The 19,884-nt window shown below is 42.1% G+C and overlaps 3 protein-coding genes across 18 annotated transcripts in view; 1 reads left to right on the top strand and 2 right to left on the bottom strand.

Moving 5' to 3' along the window:
* Positions 1 to 503: 503 nt before the first annotated feature.
* On the bottom strand, positions 504 to 5,655 carry LOC105690155 (transmembrane 7 superfamily member 3-like). Of its 3 annotated transcripts, XM_012407723.3 has the most exons (8): positions 5,403 to 5,655; positions 4,516 to 4,857; positions 4,121 to 4,389; positions 3,704 to 3,875; positions 3,340 to 3,507; positions 2,335 to 2,487; positions 1,070 to 1,330; positions 505 to 952 (listed from the first exon to the last, which is right to left on the bottom strand). In XM_012407723.3, exons 1-8 carry the CDS (start codon positions 5,497 to 5,499, stop codon positions 702 to 704), a joined length of 1,713 nt encoding a protein of 570 aa, XP_012263146.2. In that variant the 5' UTR covers positions 5,500 to 5,655; the 3' UTR covers positions 505 to 701. The 3 variants fall into 3 exon arrangements, with proteins under 3 accessions (XP_048512046.1, XP_012263146.2, XP_048512047.1); XM_048656089.1 differs by lacking the exon at positions 3,340 to 3,507 and having other exon boundaries at positions 504 to 952; XM_048656090.1 differs by lacking the exon at positions 4,516 to 4,857.
* Positions 5,638 to 19,884, top strand: part of LOC105690191 (ankyrin repeat and SAM domain-containing protein 1A-like) — a 40,589-nt gene continuing 26,342 nt past the window's right edge. For all 5 annotated transcript variants that reach the window (XM_025747166.2, XM_012407797.3, XM_012407796.3 and 2 more), the window contains exons 1-7: positions 5,638 to 5,890; positions 14,413 to 14,493; positions 14,604 to 14,760; positions 14,980 to 15,125; positions 15,971 to 16,093; positions 17,949 to 18,175; positions 18,271 to 18,490. In XM_025747166.2, the coding sequence (XP_025602951.2) occupies positions 5,787 to 5,890; positions 14,413 to 14,493; positions 14,604 to 14,760; positions 14,980 to 15,125; positions 15,971 to 16,093; positions 17,949 to 18,175; positions 18,271 to 18,490 (1,058 nt within the window). In that variant the 5' untranslated portion in view covers positions 5,638 to 5,786. The remainder of the gene's footprint in view (positions 5,891 to 14,412; positions 14,494 to 14,603; positions 14,761 to 14,979; positions 15,126 to 15,970; positions 16,094 to 17,948; positions 18,176 to 18,270; positions 18,491 to 19,884) is intronic.
* LOC125501113 lies at positions 6,245 to 19,201 on the bottom strand. 10 transcript variants are annotated; one of them, XR_007278615.1, is made up of 4 exons: positions 19,064 to 19,201; positions 13,880 to 13,963; positions 6,894 to 7,652; positions 6,245 to 6,810 (listed from the first exon to the last, which is right to left on the bottom strand). XR_007278615.1 is itself a non-coding variant. In XM_048656092.1 (4 exons), the coding sequence occupies exons 1-4, from the start codon at positions 18,936 to 18,938 to the stop codon at positions 6,742 to 6,744; spliced, it is 270 nt and encodes an 89-aa protein (XP_048512049.1). In that variant the 5' UTR covers positions 18,939 to 19,159; the 3' UTR covers positions 6,245 to 6,741. The 10 variants fall into 10 exon arrangements, 3 of the variants coding, with proteins under 3 accessions (XP_048512049.1, XP_048512050.1, XP_048512048.1); XR_007278614.1 differs by having other exon boundaries at positions 7,607 to 7,652; XM_048656092.1 differs by having other exon boundaries at positions 7,607 to 7,652; positions 13,876 to 13,963; positions 18,872 to 19,159.

The raw sequence follows: 19,884 nt of genomic DNA, 5'->3' as shown, positions 1-19,884 counted from the left end.
CAAGGCGCGCGTAGGAAAGGGTGCTTTTTACGCGCCTCTGCCCTCCGGGGTTCCCCGCACACGAATCCAACTCCATGTCTTTATATTTATATCCCTATGTATGGGTAGTTATGCGCGTAGAAAAACGCCCCCGGAATTAGGGGGAGCGAAATAAGCTAAGCGCAAACACTTTAACTACAATGAAAACACTTTTGAGATAATATCAAAGTTTTCATCAATCGCCGAAGGCAGATATTTGCATCTCCCTAGCTCGAGAATTTACGAATCGAGTTTTGGGGTAACCAAAACTGTTCGGTATCGAGGTCAAAACTATTAGGAAGCTTCTTACCTCTCAGATTTCAAGTAAACACGTGATTTTCTCGTACCAAGGTTGACTTACTGCGGTTTCGCAACGTTTTTACAATCAATTCGTGAAGATTAACCTGATTCCAAATTGTTTCGAGACTTATCTTCACCGACTCAGAGAATCGCCGAATGATTTCTCGTCACGTTATCGATTTACTTAACATGTTTTTTTTTTTGTTTTTTATTGTCGAACAATTCCGTAATGGCACTAAATATCACAATACGTAGCTTGATTTGGCCCGAAACATATCATATTCTTATTATTTACACCTTACATGTGAGTCTATAACACCCGTAAAACTACAAAGCCTTGATATCTCGTTGAAAATATCAGTCTCATCACGCCGGAAGGATATTTAATATAGTTTGAAACATGGGAAAAATCTGTTGTACCACTTGGGCGATTCGAAAATGTGATCGTCGCTCCGTGATGCGCTGATCGGCATTCTGGATTCAACCAGCAACGGCGTTCTTTCCGACTGAGGTAAATTCCGAGTTCCAGGCACCGACATACCGGGAGGGAAAGGTGGTCTTCCGCGATTCAATCTCAGCTGGAAGATGATTCCAGCGACCGCCAGAATTATCCAGAAAACCGTCAGGCATATGTCTGAAATGGTGATTAACTGTTTGTACCGTTGAAGTAATTTTTTAGCCCCAATATCGAGTGGATCGTTAGTTTTTCCGTCAAAAAAACCAAGCGATCCGATTACATTGATTTCAATACCTTTCGACTGATACGGTGGGTGGATAACAGCGACGTTGAAACCTGGAGAAGTCGCGCGTCTCACGATGTTGATGATGATGTATTTCAGGTTCGAACCAACGTAATGATCGATGGAAATAACCACCGAATAAGAACCGAGTATGGCGCAGCAGATAATGTTCGCGCTATCTGGTACCACGCTCAATGCCAGTGGCACGAAGAATATGAGCAGGATAAATATCAGCCAGAAGTTTGTGTCGTTTTCCAGGTAACCAACTCCGGCTACGAATAAAACAGGAGATTGGTAAGTATATATATATATTTCGTAAAAATGCAGAGTGCAGTAGCATACTATTAACTTCTCGCGCGTTTAAAAATCGAGGTCATCGTGATAAAATGGATAATCCTTTATAAAGCTATCTTGTGTTTTGCGAACGAAATAAAAGAAGTTTTCATAACGTATAAAAGTCAAGAATTGTGTCTGGAATGAAGGATCCATCTGTCTGAAACGCTTTGAGTATATAGAATGGATTTTATCCGGGCTTAGCCGAGATCCGGGACTAGAATTCCAGTATAATCCTTTGTTGCTGATTCGTCCTGCCAATATTCTCCTCACGATCTTTTAAAGAGTACGATTATCGCGAGAATGTGGAAGAACGAAAATACGAGGCGTCTAAAGAGGTTGTTATTTTATCGTCACGCCACCCCGTGACCGTTGCAAATAAAAAACAATGTATCTCCTAATGATCTTGTAGAAATGGTTCCACGATGAAGGACAGTTTATGTCGCACATGTACTCCAAATAGATTCGGCACTAAATAAATATGAGGACACAATTAGGTAAATGTGAATCTTCCAAGCTGGTTACAATGTTCCATAGGACCCCGTGCGTCCTTTGGAAAAGGGAGGGTTCGAGTTGGCCTAGGGAAGGGTGATTTTGAGGGGGGAAATTGGAGGGCGAGCTTTCCACGTGAGTGAACAACATTGATAGAGAAGGGTAGCGCTTTTTTTCTCCCTCCTTCACCCCGATTTCATATATCTCTCCTTTGTTATTCCGCTTATGTACAACACGTGCATGTATTAGATGCGGTGCGAGGGAAAAAGAGCGACGGTGGAAAGGGAAACGCGTTCGCGTATTATCTTTTATTTTCCTGACGTGTAACCCTCCTCGTAAATTTTAATCTGGCTTTTGAGCTTTTCCCTTAGTATACGTACGTGTGTATACATTTCTTGGTATAATTGTGTGAATAATGAAATATGCGATGTATCGACATGTAACTACATACCTGGGGAACTGAAGTACGCGATGCTCGACCAGAAAAACCCCAAAGTTGTAGTTGCCAGGAGAATTGCGAACACCGGAATTGCGTAAAGCCACCAAAATCCGAGCCAAGTGAGCCCTAATATGCAACCGAGGAATACGGATATGCCTATATTTCCTAAAAAAAAATTATTTAACACATCAAGCGAATGATCGTTACACTTCTAGAAGAAAAAAAGGTCAATCATCAATGACAATTATCAAGGGCTGCCAGCAGATGCAAATGCAAGCAGTCGACATTATAACGGGTACCGAACGTGCGGGGTGAAAAAAAAAAGGTTTCCGAATTCTTTACCGATTCATTTCAGCGCGCGATGTACGTATATCGTGGAAAAAAAACAAAAATAAATACGAGGAAAGAAACGATACAAATACGGTCAATAACTCTCCGAAAGTTTTGGGAAAATAATTCAGAACGGAAATTGAGTCACTTGCGAAAAGATTTTCCGTTTGTGTTGACCCCAACCTCGACTACACCATATATACCGGGTTCAAGATTGCAATATTGTCCACTGAAGTGTCCTGAGGGTCGGGCGACCCTTTCACCGCCGCGTTTCAGCTTCCCGGAACTTTCTGCGAGGGTCGATGCCTCGTCTCACTGTAAATCCGCTGCAGTGTTGTAGCTTTGCCCATAGTTGGAGTAGCTTTATTTTCTACTTTACTAAGCACGTATACATACATGCCGTTATCAGTGGAAATAATAATAATAAAAAAGAAAAAAATAATTTTCAGAATATGTTTTCATCGGCGACAACGGTTTAGCGATTCAATTTTCAAAACTTCGAAAACGCCGCATTCTTTTGCACGCAGCGTTCGGTACTACTGCGTATCGTAGAATAAGGGTAGGTATATGTATATCGGAATGGAGAGGAGAAGGTTGAATAAATTAGGCAAGCAAATAGAAATGTTTTGTTAAGATGAAAAATTTTTTTTAAACCGTGAAATTATAAAGAAAAAATGTGTTATTTACCTGACGGACCGTAATTACCGACAATTGCGACAGTTATGTAGCTGAGGAGTGCTCCGGATAAAAATCCCAGCAAAAACATTTCGGTTTTAAAATATCTGTGACCTAGGAATGTTGTGAAGAATCCGAGAAACAAAATTACCGCGCAGAGAACTTTTGAAAACGGCGAATCTGCAATGTAAGTATATAATGTAAACCGTGATGAAAATATCTCTGAAACCGACGCGAGTTGTTCAGGTATCATAAAAAATCAATTTCAGGATTCCATTATTAAGAAAAAATAAGAAAACAAAAACAAAATAGGCGCATGAAATAAGCAATCAATCCTCCGACGTTTTTTTTAAAAAAATAATCACGTTTCACGTACTTAAAACTTGACACGTGTCCATCCAGTTCGAGGGACTACAAGCGTACGTGAAAGCTGGTACATAGGCAGCGGTGTTGTTGCCGGTTATGGCTAAGGCTGCATAAACGGAACCAGTACCTGGATAAGCACTGTAAACGCGTCTCATTTTCGATCCGGTTGCAGAAGATGGAATCTGGCAGTACAAGTAAAAGAGGGGACAGTATAAAATAACGGACGGATGAATCAGATCTTAGTTTTGCCGATTTTTCGACGATAGACTGGAATTTCTCGCGATTACGCCCGTCGAAATTTAGTCAAACTTAATTCTCATGCGGTGAGGATTGGAAATGAGCCCCTCTGTAGAAAGATTCTGTCAGCCAAACACAACAGAATAACGATAGTGATTGTGATTTCAAATTATCATCTAAAATTTCTCACCTTTCTGCTGTTTGCTCTGATTCCTTGGACAGTTAAGACATCGACGATGGAAGAGAAGTAGGTGCTGCTGGTAAAATCTTGTTCTGGTAAAAACAGACGATACATTTCATGTTGTACGGCGTTTGCCTCGCAAGGTACCGGGATACCCTTTGATTTCGGAGATGCACCCGGTTGTATGTCGACCTTTACAGTCGAATCGGTAACCGTTAATTTGTGATAGGGTGCTATTTCGGTATCGAATTCCATATTGCAACCCCCTGGCACAGGTGCTGTGAATAAAATCGTGATTTTCGATTTAGATTTTTAAACGTGATGTACGCGAATAAATAATTACAGCATATCTTTTTTGATTTCTTTTTTTTTTTGCGAGTTTCCTGAAAATCTCTTTCACTTACCGTTGTCAGGATAGGCTACAACAGCTAACAGAGCTTCGACGTTGGCCCGGTTATCATTTTGAACATAAATTTTCGGTGCGTTCTGTTCATTAACGTTAATTACTAGCCCAATATTTGAGCCGGAGGTATATCTCCTCGCGATAATTGTTTCGTCGTACGACAACGTGACGTTATACAGATGAGTATGAATTTGCGTTATGAAAAATGAAACACCAGGTGGAATCTCGACAATTTCGATAGTTACGGTACTATTTTTGTCGAGAATTATTAGTTGGCTAAAAGCCTGACCGGTTTCATCAGACTTTTCGTAATTTGCCAACGATAACATAGCGGTTTTTCCATCTGAAAATTGTTGGGGTTAGCAAAATATTCGCACAAATTGAATAATGAATTCAATCCCTCTCGATTAATGACGGAATTCATCGAATAGTTGGCGGTTGCTCGGATCATAGGTACAACATACGTAGGTGTATCGTGTTTTACACTTTATAAATTTTAGTTTCAGGAAGCTTGATCATTTCGTTTACATATCATAATGGGTTTCGCGGTACCCTGATTACGTACATAAAAATAATTGACCCAGGGCAATTTACATATAAAATATGCGAGTATCAACTATAGTGACTCATGTTCAATCTCTCGTACGTCTACCCTGAATGATTTAATTTAGATTAAATAATCGTTGACGTGAATCATAGGTGATAAAAAGTCGAGTCTCACAAAAAATATAGGCACACTTGATCATTCATTTATTCAATAAAGTTTAACAACAGTTGCCTAGAACAGTAAAAAAATAATTGTTACAGTTCTACTTTTATCGGTCAGTCGTTGCGATGAAGTTGATGCTGTGTGTTGGATAGGTTAGGTTATGTTAGGTTAGTACTTACCGAATACGAAAGCTGGGTTATCTTGGAGTGTAGAATGACAAGCCTGCGTAGCGAGGGCTAAGAGAACGATAATATTCCCGGCAGAACCAAAATTCATATTGAATACTCAAAACTATTATTCTGAGGCACTATCGATAACTCAAAGTGCATTCAGATTGTAGGTAAACATACAAACAGACGCATCATCTGTCACCTGTCACTTGAGTGTTGTGCGTGGATATCAGATGGGTCGGTGGTGCCCCTAGCGACCACCAGGCATCGTGACGGTCGCCAGTCTGTGCCAATATGGCGACGTTGGATCAATGAAATTTGAGTTAACGTAGTAAAATACAAATTAAAGATATATAGGTGATATTTGAAGTGCGTGATCAGTGTAAATGGGCCATGGGCAAGGATCAGGAGCTGTTGGAAGCAGCTCGTGGTGGAAATGTGACCGTGGTAGAGAAGATTTTGGGACAACGAGCAAAGAGGAGTGGTCCGCTAGCAAGGTGGGTGTCAGCAGCAGCAGTAGCAGCTTCATTTCACGTTTGCCAGATTCTCACCCGTTCCTTTCAGCTAGGTTATTCTCTTTATCAATTAGGAAATCTGAACCTCATTATAAATACGATGATTAAGTATCGCTCCATCTCTCAATCGTCAGTTAACTGCGATCACCGCAAACATACTCCAAAAAGTTTCATACTGCTACCCACTTGTTCGTATAGCCCTTAACGATTTATTTTTGTAAACCCCAAACGACCGCGCCAAGTGTTATACGATTTATAGATTAATTCTGAGAGAATGATCAAACGAATGAATGAAATTTACATTCGTTCAGCTCTAAATTGGTACAAGGAATAGTCTAAGAGTGAATAATGCTTGTTTATTGGCATCAGGCTTGTGTTGTTTAAAGTTGAATAGCCAGCTTTTAATCTTGACCACAATCACTGTCGTTGATAAATTAGAATCATACTCATCAGCCACCTACCAATTAGCCTGCCATCTGTGGTTTTTCATATCCTCTGACAGGGTCTCAGAGAATTTTTTGTTGAACGGTGTTCGGGGATTTTTCAATGGGTTTTATATATTGACATGACTCAGTGTCATTCGCTTGTCTGTTAAACATTGTCCTGTACAGATAGGCGATGAGCTCCAAGGAGATAACAGAGGAAAAAGATGTATTTTTTTAGTGCAGTCCAAGTCGATATTAATTCGATTTTATTCAACGTGCTGTTACTAAAACCTTTGCCCAGCTCATATGCCTTCTATTTTTGGAGATCGAGATAACACGTTCTTATTTTAAAAGGGCTTGTATCCAGTGCTCTGTTAGATAATGTTTCATACATTGCAGCAACAAGTTTTAAGTCACACATTTTCTTTGATCGAGTCCGCCTTTTATCAGTTCCAAGTACAAACTGACTGCTTCTTTCTGTAATTGTGAAATACATATATTTGTTTTAGTTTTTGCTTGTTGCACAGATTACCATCTATAGCTATGACAGTAACATTCACCATCGTTGATTTTTCTGCAGCTTGATCAATAATTCATACTTGAAAGTCAGGCCGGTTTAGACCGTGTCTACAATAATATTAGCTGACTGATTATACCCGATGAGTACTGTAATTCAACATAAACTAGCAGCACCACGACGGTATCATTAGGCTTGGTAAGCCTCATTGCATTAGCTAAAACACTTTCCGCTGCTTTCACAAGCTATTTCCTTCTCTATCTTCGCATTTTCTTGTATTTTTTATTACGACAAAATGCAGAGATGAAGTGGGGGGAACGTAATTCTGACCAGGCAAATGAAGAATGTGTAAATATCAATACATCAAAGGAATGCAGCTGCGTGCAGTTTGTGATGTTGCATAATGTAAAACATGATTTTAATTCGCAGCCATTAAGGGAGCCAGAATTCTTTTACAATTATCACGTTGTTACAACCTGCAACGACACTTGGTGCAATGGCTTGTAGGCGGCACACGAGCTGGCTTAAAAAGAACAGGGTAGGGGGTGGTAAATGGGGTAGAGAGGTGGAGGGTGGAGGTGCGGGTGCTGAGTGCATCGCGACAAACGGGTTCTTTTTAACAAATTGCTCTTTATGTCGTTGGTACACACGGAACTTGTGTGTATTTAGTGCCAGGAAACGAGCTGAAGCTTGGTGGAAGTTTGACGCAGCTTTTTTCTATTGTTCTTTGTTGTTCTTTATTTGTTAGTTACGTACATTACGTGGGCTGCAACTGCGCCTGATGGAAGCCGCTTTTTGAAAGCTAAAATAAAGAAATACATACGTGAATGCAAACTTCTCGACGAGGAGCTTCAAGAAAACGACATGTTATTCTAGTTTCCGAGCTTTTATTTCTCGTTTTACACCGTCTCATATAGTTCATTATTATTTCGTTTTTCTTCATTTCGTCATTTTTCAAGATCAACTTTGCGCGAGTCCCCTCTTCATTCACAAAATAGTCTTTCGCAAATTTTTTCTCCCTTATCATTCTTCTAACGATCATATTGTGATCGTCGCGAACTGAACCAGGATAACGAGCGATACATTCGCACGAGTATTCGCATGTATGTGGTACGTATGATATTTGTCGATTGTCATTGTTTGCCTTGTAGTCAACTTATCTCAACCGTAATTATCACGTCTGTATTACGTAATTCATCATCGCATTGAATATCGTGCGATATGTAATTAAGCCTGTTTTTTGTCTAATTTTTTCACACCAATCAAAACTAATCGTTGACCTATTCAATTGGACGCCCGATCCGCTGTAATAGCAGCGTGAAAATAAAACGGCGCCGCTACGAATATCGTCCAGCTCGAGATTGGGATTTTGGTCTAATTTCCGAAACGGAATTGCTCCGAAAATTATTGGGTCGTGCAAACGTACGGAGCGAATGATGAATTTATTATGGTTACTTTCATTTGTTGGAATGAATTCGTAAATTTGTTTCATTATAAGTGCGTGAAAATGGAAATTAAAGCACAACTCCATTCGTTTTATTATTACACGCACGCATCTCTGCGTTGGTGGTTGTAAATAGAGTAGGTAGGCCATTTTACGGGAAATTGGGTCACGCCGCGCCGCGTTCTTCCGAGCTGCAAATCGCGTTTAAAGAAAGTTTCAAGCTAGAAAGAAGTTCTAAGATGAGGGGAAAAAAAATAAGAACGTCAAGAATTTCTCCGTACGATTTGCCAACTTTTCCTCGCTACTGAAATCTACCGCGTCACCGGTATGCAAGCGTTTATAAACTGCGACCGACAAACCGACACATTGCAACTAATTATCACCGTTGTTATTGTATTCCGGCAGTTTTTTTTTTCTCGCGCGAGATTAAAATAATGAAAAAACAGAGAAATCAATCGTCGGTATAACGCGTAGAAAAGTATTCGAACAAATATAAAAATCTTAGATCAAGACTACGTTATCGGCGTAATTATTTGTGCAGAACTTGTGAATTCACGTGACCCAGAATTCGTAAAAACAATTCGCGGTGAAAATTGCGCTATTTAATTGCTCTTCATATTGACACAAGCGAAAGTCATTAAATATTTCATATCCTCAACAATTTGCTTCAGAGCTCCGGCAGTTTCTCTCTTTCAATCTTGTAACGAAGATCCGTTTGTATACATATACAAACGTACATACGTACAACATATACGTAGATCAAGGTAGAGGGTGAACCGGGTAGAAAACTAATAATGAAACAGTAATTAGCCGGATTCGTAGGTACACGCGGCAATTACATTCGTGTATAGTTACTTTCGTGGAAGCAACAGCGCGTCAGGTATATAAATGTCCGAATATTCGGTGGTTTGGTGGGTAACGTTGGTATAATCCCCATCGCGGTAAGGGTCAGACCGGGCGAACCTTTCCGTTTTCGGTTTCTGACTGCGCGTCGCACGCGATAAGTCTGAAGAGAAACACGGTAGAAAACGGAGAACCCGCGGCGGGGGTGCGCCGCCCTCGGTCTTAATTAATTACTGGATAACGCGGTGCCTACCGTTCACCGTCGGTTTACATTCTGTCAAAAGTTGCACAAGGAGACAGGCGTAGGCTCCGTCGCTGGTGGTAGTGCTAAACGAGCTTTCTCGTAAAACTCGACATCGTGCCATGAGAGACAAACGCTTTGATCGCTTTGACGAGGACGAGGTACCTTTGATCATAAAAATTTTCTGAATTCTTCGCTTCAATTTATATCGCGCCCTTATACCTTGTACGCGGCCTCAACGACGTCGACACTGTCAAATATTTCCCGCCTAAGCAAATTAAACCGCCGGTGACACGTGCATCTAAATTCTCGAGTCACACGTCGCCTAGACGGATCAGTCGCGGAGGCTCTACTCTTCACTCCTCATCTTTTCTTCCCCCTTTTACTCTCCTCTCCTCTCCTCGCCTCTCCTCTTTTCTCCGCTCGGCAAGAGGGCGGAAGCTATCGATTGACGCCTGAACACCCTTTCGCTCTCCCGACCCCTCGTTCCCTCCCCTCTCCTTCCTTCTCTCATAGTTTCAAGGGTAGGTAAGGGCTTGCCCACACGGAAATCAAGGGATATATTATTCGGGAGAGAAAGTCAAACAATATCGAAGGGTATAATGAATACGATAAAGACCCTTCGCGTCTAGGTACTCTGCTTTATGTACAGTTATGATTGCCGGTTATTTTATTATGTGTAAAGGGGATGGAAGATCTCATCTAGAAAGTTACAGTACGTATTACTATACATATTACACATCTTCGTCGTATGGTTTTACGGATTTACACGATAGAAAGGTGCAGGGAATGTTCCTAGAATATTGACCTTTTTTTCTTTTTTCATCAAGTTCCTCTCGCACAATCCGACAGTATATACCTACCTTCTGATTATTTGGCGAATCCTAAAACTTTCGTACGGCTTCTTCTGGCCGTTGAATACGAGTTGAGCAATTAACCGCAAACCGCAACAGCTGATTTTAACAGTTGTTTGCCTGCCTCTCCATGTCGCTGTTTCTGGAACTAACTATCTCTCGGAGACTGGACTATGACCAATTCTAAGACGAATATTATCCGCAGTCGAATGAATAGCATTTCGATGAAAGACCTTGTAGAAAAGAAAAAAAGAAAAAAAAGATCTCCCGCGACTATCGCATTACTTGTATAGCTAGACAGATGCATGAGGAAAGATGTGATCAAGTGCAGCCCGGAGTTATATACTCGCCTTCCGTTTTTCCTCTCAATGAAATAAAAGTACGTAGCCGGGGCTTACGTCGAATGGCAGTTTTTCCGTAGGGTATATCAGTGAATTAGGGTAGGAAAAGGTGAAGTATCTTATCCGAGCGATCGTCGTCCCCGTGATCGTTAAAGCGAGGGCAAGTGCCGTAACCCGGTATAGTCGCTAAGGGAGAGTGGGCGGGCTGGGCGAGAATTAGGAAGAGCAAAACCGGCGGGAGAGGGGAATTCGGCATTGCCCTTTTTGCGAGACAATCTTCCCAGTTTAATTAAGGAAGTTAGGAACAAAGTCAAATGAATGGTATGAACGGGAGAGTCAAACATCTCTATGGCTGTGTACGGGGACCTTGGTACACGGTGCACATATGTTGTTCAAAGCGGAACATATAAAGCTATCCTATCTATCCGCAGTGTGGAAAATGTTTGTACGGGTAACAACTATGAACTACTCGCTCCCGTACCGCTACACCTACGTTAACCTCGTCCCGCACGTACCACTAACACTCGTCCGCGGTAAGGAACTTCTGTCTCTTATGCAGGACGACCTTATAGGGGTCCTGGACGAAGCCAGTTGGCTTTAAGAGTCAGCCAGCATCCCTATTCTTATTTTCACCCCCCCTCCACCAGCTCCTCGGGTTCTTACGGCTTCGCTGGGTTTACAAACAAATGCCACCAAAGGTCTTCCATACAAACGATCCGCATAGTTTTCAAGTTGGACTATTATATCTCTACGTGTAAGGGTAGGTGCGCCACCCCCGCCTTTTGATTCGCACCGTTGTTTGATTCGAAACAAAAAAAAAAAAAAAAAAAAGGAAAAGGGAAAAAAGCTCAAGTGCTAAGTGTCTGTAGATGGACCAGCATTCCGGTATATGTTCGTTTGAATTACTCGTGGCTTTTGGCGCACTGATTAGAACCGCGCAGAATGGCCATTGGAAGTATGTAAACTGGTCCATTTTTTATGCTGAATTCGTTAATGTTTCAATCAACTGAAATATATCGCGGCGTTGAATTGTGGAGGTTTTTTTTGCCGGTCGTGTGTGTAAGGTTATTACGTACCTGCTACGTAGAGCAAGAAGTAACGTTGACCGAGTTTTACGGTGACTCTGTGTATTTGCTTGTCAAGTCGACTTTATGACGGGTAGCGAAATATTAAATAATGTTCGCCTTCTATCGCCTGTCACCGCGAGCGAGAGAAGTGGAGTGAAGTGCTGCCGAAGTGGAGTGGAGTGGACATTTGACGATAGCAAATATATCGCCGAATAATATTCCCCCTGTGTAGTAAATGTTGTAGATATATACGTACCGTACGTATAATTGAGCATTAAACGTCAAACGGACAAGTTTTTTTTCCAAAATATTTCTTGAACTCGATAAAACTTTTTAGACGTCATTTCTGCTTTTTTTTTAATAATTTGAAAATTGCGAAGCCAAGAAAACTCCATGCCTATAGCTTTACTAAAGATTTTCCGACGAACATTCTTGGGTATATTGATCTATCTACACGATTGATCGAGTTATCGCCATTTTTTCACTTTTCGAAACATAAAAATTGATATATCTCGATGAGAAAAATTCGTAGCTCAATTTACTCACAGGATTCGTGTTTCTGAGGTCGGAGTACCTTAGAAAAGTGTCCTGCGATCGATTTTAAAAATACTTCATTCTTCGATCAAACAATCGAAAGAATCCAAAGGGATAGGATACGCTCTGGATTTTTCTCGATTTTGGGGCCGAAAATTTTTGCTGTACGGCGTGGTCGTTTTGATAATATGTCTATTGCCAGGTTCGCGTTTCTACGCGCTCCTATAATTACTTTAATTCGTCATAACACAGATCGAAATTTCTACCAACTCGAAGTGATCATGAAAGTTGAGACGGCTTTTGCGTTGCCGCGTCAGCTTTGAAACGCCCTCCCATCCATTTTCCTCGATTCTACATCACGTACCTAACCAAGCTCTGTTAATTGGAGGTGCGTAAATTATATAATAACTATGATAACTCCTTTAACCGCACGTTCACTTGCTGCACTGTAAAACACGCTACGTGATCGCTAACTTTACCCCACGTATAACTTGGCGTTGCGCTTTTAGTATACGATTACGTGAAAATCGTTGAATACGATGCACCACTGTACGCCCGCTATATCTACCTACTGCAGCGCTAGATTATTCGCTTTGTCAGCTGCTTGAAAAGTCGTTAATATCACTTGTGCGACCACTACATATTTATGGAACTCTTCAAATTTTCTATACACAACGACCGGTACTCTACACCGGAGAACATTTTTTCTATCGGTATAAAGTGTATTCAGAAATCCATCGAACGCGTATTCACACCGTCTGATTAAATCAATCATCAGGAGCATCGAAATTTTTATCATCAAAATACGGCAGCGAAATGCGCCCTATGCCATGCCATTAATTAATCGGATCGATAATGAGATATCGCTAATCAATCGCGATACGTAATCGTATACGTACGCTGCACATACGTATGTTTATATGATACGGGGTGACATACGTACTTGAAAAATGAGCGAGAAGAGGATCAAAAGTTATGAGTAAACAGTGGTTTGTATATTACGCTTATCCCCCGCGGGGGGGTGGAATTGTGTGTACTTAACGTATGTGCCTACACGTACACATTCGAATCCGCACATCTTTACGCTATTGGGGTAGAAGTTATGTGTACATATTACACACACATCTCCCCGTATAGGTAAATGATGTATGTACAATATTTGCGCAAGAGGGTATACGAATGCGTACGTACGTACGTGAAGCAAAAGCTTGGGGCCTATTCGCCGGCGCGTTCGCATAAAATAGATCGTCCATCGTGTGCGGTGTTTTCATGTTTGTCCACACCATATCGCGTGGTGTACGTCTTATGTACTGTACGCATGTAAGAGATGAAAGATCCACGCAACAATACCGTGTAATGAGAACATGTGTTGAACGGGTCAAAAGCAGCTTCGTTAGTCGGAATCCGGTATACAAACGTGTACGTGTTACTTACGTACGTAGGACTATGTATAGACGGTTATATGCGAATAATTTTTATACATACACATAATTTTCATTTCTGTACACGAATATGGGGGGGGGTGGTATCAGAATCGTTGAGACCATGCACGTGGAGGTCGTAGAGAAGAAAGAATGACGGATAAGAGATGCACGTGCGATAACACGTGAGATAAGCGTGTAGTAATTAAACTCGTATTACATATTTATATACCAACGTACTTACTTACTCAGTTACTTACTTACTTACTTACTTACTTACTTACTTGTACTTGGAGTGCGAATCTCTCGAGGTAAATTCTTAATTGCGGAAATCCACCCTCGCAGTTCGCCCACGCGCGCGCGCGCTTCTGTAATCAGAGTTTTTAAGTATAAAGAGGTGAAGTTATTCGCGCAGAGGTCACGGATTTGGGTCGATTGAAAACACTCTTTCAGCCTCGTTTTTCATTACAATAATGATGATGATTATTATTATTATTATTATTGTCGTCATTATTATCATTGTTGTTATCCCTGGCGTTATCGGTATTTTTTTCATTGCTCTATACCCCACGTGGCTCCAGATTCCAGCCAACATCTCGTCATTGTTCGGGGTTAGACATAAGAAATTCACCCTCTGAACACCAGGCAATTCTATACACTTGAAATTTAGCCATTAAATTTTCATACGATTCCGCAATCGTGTACATTTAGGTCCGTTATACCGTGGTGTGCGGATGTTCGGTTCGATAAATGATTTTCGAGCTTTTCGTACCACTTCGTATTTTGTAAATACATAAATAGGTACGTTTGATTTCAGTCTACGACGAGGACCTGGAGCGAATGTTCAGGATGCGAGCGGTTACTCGGCGCTTCATCACGCCGCTCTCAACGGACACAGGTCAGTTATTGAATTCGTTCGATAAACAAACGTCGCGTCGTAACGACCGCATCCACATTCAGACGAAACGTGCCGCCCCTTTTGCAATAATTTTGTCCCGCTTGTTTCAGAGATGTGGTCAAACTTTTACTGCAGTACGAAGCGTCCACGAATGTCGTCGACGCGAAAGGATCGTCGCCTTTGCACCTCGCGGCGTGGGCGGGAGACGCGGAAATCGTCAGGTTGATACTCTGCCAAGGTCCTTCCGTACCCAACGTTAATTTGGCGGTACGTTTTATCGTCATATCAAAGTAGATTGGAGAAAAAAAAATATTTCACGACTCAATATCTCTTCATTCTTCCTATAACGCACGGTTCGATCGTTGTTGTTGACAAATTATGCGCTCGGAAGAATGATAATAGAAATTTGTAAACGTCGCTTATATTTCGTTAGCCCTCGTTGATATTGAATACCGTGTTACGAGATGTATCAATATTTGGTTACAGACTAAGGATAATGAAACCGCACTCCATTGCGCGGCACAGTATGGCCACACGGAAGTTGTGACACAGTTGTTACAGCATGGCTGTGATCCAGGGATCCGTAATAGTCGTGGAGAATCGGCGTTGGACCTTGCAGCTCAATATGGCAGGTAAATATGATTTTCGGATCGAAATTTTCATCGATACCGGTATAGAGAAATTCAATTATTCCACGTTGTGGAAGAACTCGTGAATGTACGTTATTGTAATACACGTGAAATCCGACACTTACTTTACGCGACTAACCGACAGCTATTGAATTTCATTCTGACGTAACGTTTATGTGCGCGACGATACTTTTGTCCGAAGTTTTGCGCGGAATCTGACGCATTTATATTATTTTCACACTCGATGTACGTTTGCTGGTATTTATAACCGTCGCAGTTTCAATAGCTACTTTTTATTCATTTCGATTATCTTGTAATACAAATTTTTTCGTAATTGTAAATCGGTATATGCGATTTTGGAATATTTATGCGGGTATGCGTTGATACTTGATCTATATTCTAGTTGGCTTTAATTTTGTAACGGGGAAGCGGTCGCGGACGATTAAACGGAGGAAATTTAATTAAACCTAATAATTTGATCAGATAAATTACCGCGAATACCTACATATCCGCACATACCGAAACCCACCTCGAAAACCACTACATACGGTGGACGTATAGTTGGGTCCGTCCAACAAGTTTGCGAAACTGAGTTCCCACAAAATATTACACACAATATGGTGTATATCCACATTTGAATTGACCATTAATTTCTCATATCTTTTATCTGGTCAGTCGGCATTAAATCTAATACCTCTGAAAGTGACCGCCGATTGGCATTTGTGAAAAGGAAAAACCGTTTAGTCATCAAAACGGATCGGAGTTGCGGAATAATGTTTCCGCCTTCGTTATAATATCGATAATTTTATTGTAAATAATGAAACAATGAAATTGATTGTATTTTTCAGGTTGGAGACCGTCGAGCTTCTGGTTCGGACTCATCCGGAGCTGATAGAGCCGCTGCGCAATTCTTCGTCCTCGCTTATATTTCCTCACACGCCCCTCCACCTTGCGTCAAGAAACGGCCATAGGTGAGTTCATCCCATTTTAAGAATTTAATCGATCGAACAGCTCGGAGATTCGTTGCGTACGTCCAATGAGTCAAATTCACACCCGACCGTACGTACATCGATTATATAACCGCGTTCCGAAGATCCAAAATTTTCATTTCATACGAAATCCCGTGGTTGAAATTTCGAACGCATTATCGGCACTGCCGGTAATTACCAAGATTAATTAGTAAGTGCGCATCGCGTGATCTTGTGCACTGAGTTGTGTGCGATTCGAGAGAGAAATGTGCATAGACTTGCGAAGCGGGTAGGTCGGATATACAAGCGGCATCGACATCACGAGGATTTCGGTGTCGGCGGTGAAGTGGATTCTGTACTTCAGCCGTATATAACCAATCTATCTACATGTGCATTCCGGGATTGTATACCAATACGCAGCTATACCGATAGTCAGCCATTACACTCGCGATCGATCGCATCAGGGCTGCTATGTTCGTCTGCGCGAACCGCTGAGTACCTTCTGATTACGAGAATCATATTAACCGACGTTCCTAGATATACTGGGCATGCACATTGAATCCAATAATTTTCATACACCGAATTCATTCCCAAACCTCGTCGGTACGAAATTATACGTTACGTCGTTGATCGAAAATAATTATTAAGCGAACGATGGAGCATGTATTTCGAATCTCGGTCTTATGTACGCCAGTTTCTATATGTATATGTTCCATATGGTGCTAAACATAACAGATATATATTCATTATTCGTTCTAAATTGGAATTTTGGGGATAAAAACACGCGTTGAAATCAGCGAAAAAACGTCGAGCGTGGTAGGTGAAATTTCTCTGTTTTTTTTTTCTCCTTTTTTTCTTTTTCGTTTTGTTTGTTTGTCGGGAACTCTACCGTGGTGATGCGAGGAGAGCTGTACGGGGTTTTGGTCGTAAAACCGATAGATTGGTAGAGTGCATCGTGTAGGAAAGCCGGGGGATTCGGGAATCCGGGTATATGTAACGCAGTCAATTTAGAGCGAGGGGGGTAACATCGACTAATTCGGTTCGGAACAACTCGTTTGAAAATAGCATTGCGGTGGCGTGAGTCGTCCGATCGTTCCCAATCGTTACGCTCGTACTGGCCGGTATAATCTCCGATAAACCTTCAAAATTATTGGGTTATAATTTAAACAGCAATTCGAAACAGCCTCGAATCATTGCCGGGTTGTAATCTGGTATAACACCGGATTTTTCTGTTTAACCAGCGGTTCTATAATCGTTTTAACAACGCTTTGGTGGTAATAGGATCGTTCACATTACAATACAGGTGGTCCTACTGTTCTCGATTCTATCCCCGTACGAAACTCCTAGTTTTAATTTGTCACGTCAAGCCGAGTCACGGGGCAACGCCGTTATAAAACCGGCGTTTTGTCGTTTTTTCTTTCTTTTTTTTTTCTTTTTTTTGTTTTTGTTTTTCTCTTTTGGCTAAATAAACCACCCGTTCGCCGCCATTCTATCTATTCTAGGTGAGTTTTCATCCTGTGAAGCTACAGAGTGTTCGGGTAATGTAAATTATTGGATTCAATAGCATTGCTTTCGGTAAGCCAGGACAAATACCCTTCTATTCGATTGACAATGTAGGCACATCGCGAATCCTATTTCATTCCGGCTACAACGATTTTGGGAAACCATCATTGCTTCGCGTGCAACGTTCCCTCTCCATGCGCGCGTACCGTATACATATTTATACCTCGCATGCTCTACCGGCAGTCGTGGGGCGTTAACGAATAATCGTGGCGAAACCGCGATCGGAAAGCCGGCGATACGCGCTAAAGTTTTTTTTTTTTATTTATTTTTTTTTTGTTTTTTTCTCCTGCCGCAGAGCCGTGGTCGAGGTTCTCCTGGCTTCAGGGGTTGACGTGAACACGAGGACTTCCGCTGGTACCGCGATGCACGAGGCGGCGTTATGCGGAAAAATGGAAGTAGTCCGCACTCTGCTGGACCGTGGTGTCGACTTGGGGATCAGAGATTCGAGGCAAAACACCGTCCTTGATCTCCTGGGACAGTTTCCACCTCATGTCACGCAGGACATCACTACGGTTATAAAAAGTAAGCGTAGCTGACGAAAAGAAAAAAATATATAAAATAAGAATAGCTCCCGGTATCCGAAATGACACGGCGATATTTCCTTGGATTCGTTTCAGGGCATAGGTCATCTTCGGGTGTGGAGAGCGACGCCGACAGTGAAAATTTACCACCCATTCCGGTACAAGGCGGGGGCGGTTCACTCGGAAGCCCTTACGAAAACGTTCGTCCCGGTGATGATTTTTCGCCGGCGGAAGGAACATCCCCGACACAGTGGCGGTTCTATCACGAACCTCGAGATGACGATAGGCGTATCTCCGGAATGTCCGTCATGTCTTTGTAAGTAGTCCCCTGACTCGTTAAACCTATCCTATATCGTTAGCTTGTTTCAAATTTTTGTTCGCACTTTGTTCGAACATTGGATCGTACGAGCGTATGTTAATCATTGATTTGTCGTTATTTTGTTTCGAGTCACGTAATCTTTCGAATTTCAATCCATATTTTTCTTATGCGTCAAACGAGCCGTACTGTTGAACGATCAACGACGGCCGGTAGGTACAGAGCACCCGGTGTTGATGAACAATGATTGCGTTGTCACCAGCGGTCAAACAGCGCGCGATAGTTTGTCGATCGCATTCTACTGTTTGCTTGGTCCACAAGGATTATTTTGATCTCGTTACCCCATTCTTCCTATATATATATATATATCTACGTTTATACCTAATGACGATTGCGAATTCCCGTTTCCTGGGAATCGCCAAATGGAAATTGACCACGCCGCTTCCATTCTTCGTATGATTATAACTGTTGACTAATTTGCATGTACGGAGTGCAGAAATAGCATCCACCAGCCTCGAAGAAATGTATCCGAGGTATTTCTTTGTCAAAAAAACCAGCGGTCGAGCAACTCACCGTTTCGAATTAAAATACCGAGCTTTCGAGGTTCCGCCGCTTTCCGCCCCGCACGTATTTGTTTTAGGATATATTTATTTTCAACCGCCGGATAGCAGATACCAGTCACGCTCTCGCGCAAAGCTCATTTTTTCATATACAAACAGCCGACTGACGGGCCGATGGACGAACGAACGAACGAGCGGACTGACTGACTCGCTCGCTCACCGACTGACGTATACCTACCTGTTATACAGATGCAAACATATGTACGTAATATTTTACGAAACCAACCGCGATATATACCTACACGTGTACCATCCGCACGTTCCGTACCACGTACTCCTATACTCGTGCCACACGAACGAGTCGTGTACACACGTGTATACATTTTTACATACAAGCGTATACCTGAAATACGCGCGTAGTGTATAGGTATAGGTATATGGAACAGAACTCCGGTTTAATATAGAAGATGTGAGCAAACAAAAGCATAGATATATATAGAGATCGCGGTGAATGAGCGGCAACGGTGGTGGTGGTGGTTGGTTCGTCCTGGGGGGGTGTAGGCGTGTAGCCCCAGCACGTTAGGCATCGCTTGGCTTGCTTTAATTTTCCTGATGTAGGCAAGCGATGGGTCCGTTCGCCCCGTCCGTTTGGTTCGCTCGCTCGCTCGCTCGCGCGCGTTTCGCCCCGGGTCACCCCCACGACCCTAGGACTACTGCCGCCGCCGCCGCCGCTACCGCCGCCCAGTTACAGCTAGACTCGACTCCGCAGCTGAACCACCATCACCACCACCGCCACCACTCCGATTCTCATCCCCGGTCTCTGCCACCCTGCAG

Source organism: Athalia rosae, chromosome 5 (genome assembly GCF_917208135.1).
Source record: "Athalia rosae chromosome 5, iyAthRosa1.1, whole genome shotgun sequence".
NCBI classification, from domain to species: Eukaryota; Metazoa; Arthropoda; class Insecta; order Hymenoptera; family Athaliidae; genus Athalia; species Athalia rosae.
The sequence above is the reverse complement of the archived record's forward strand: the minus strand, read 5'-3'. Positions and strand labels throughout refer to the sequence as shown.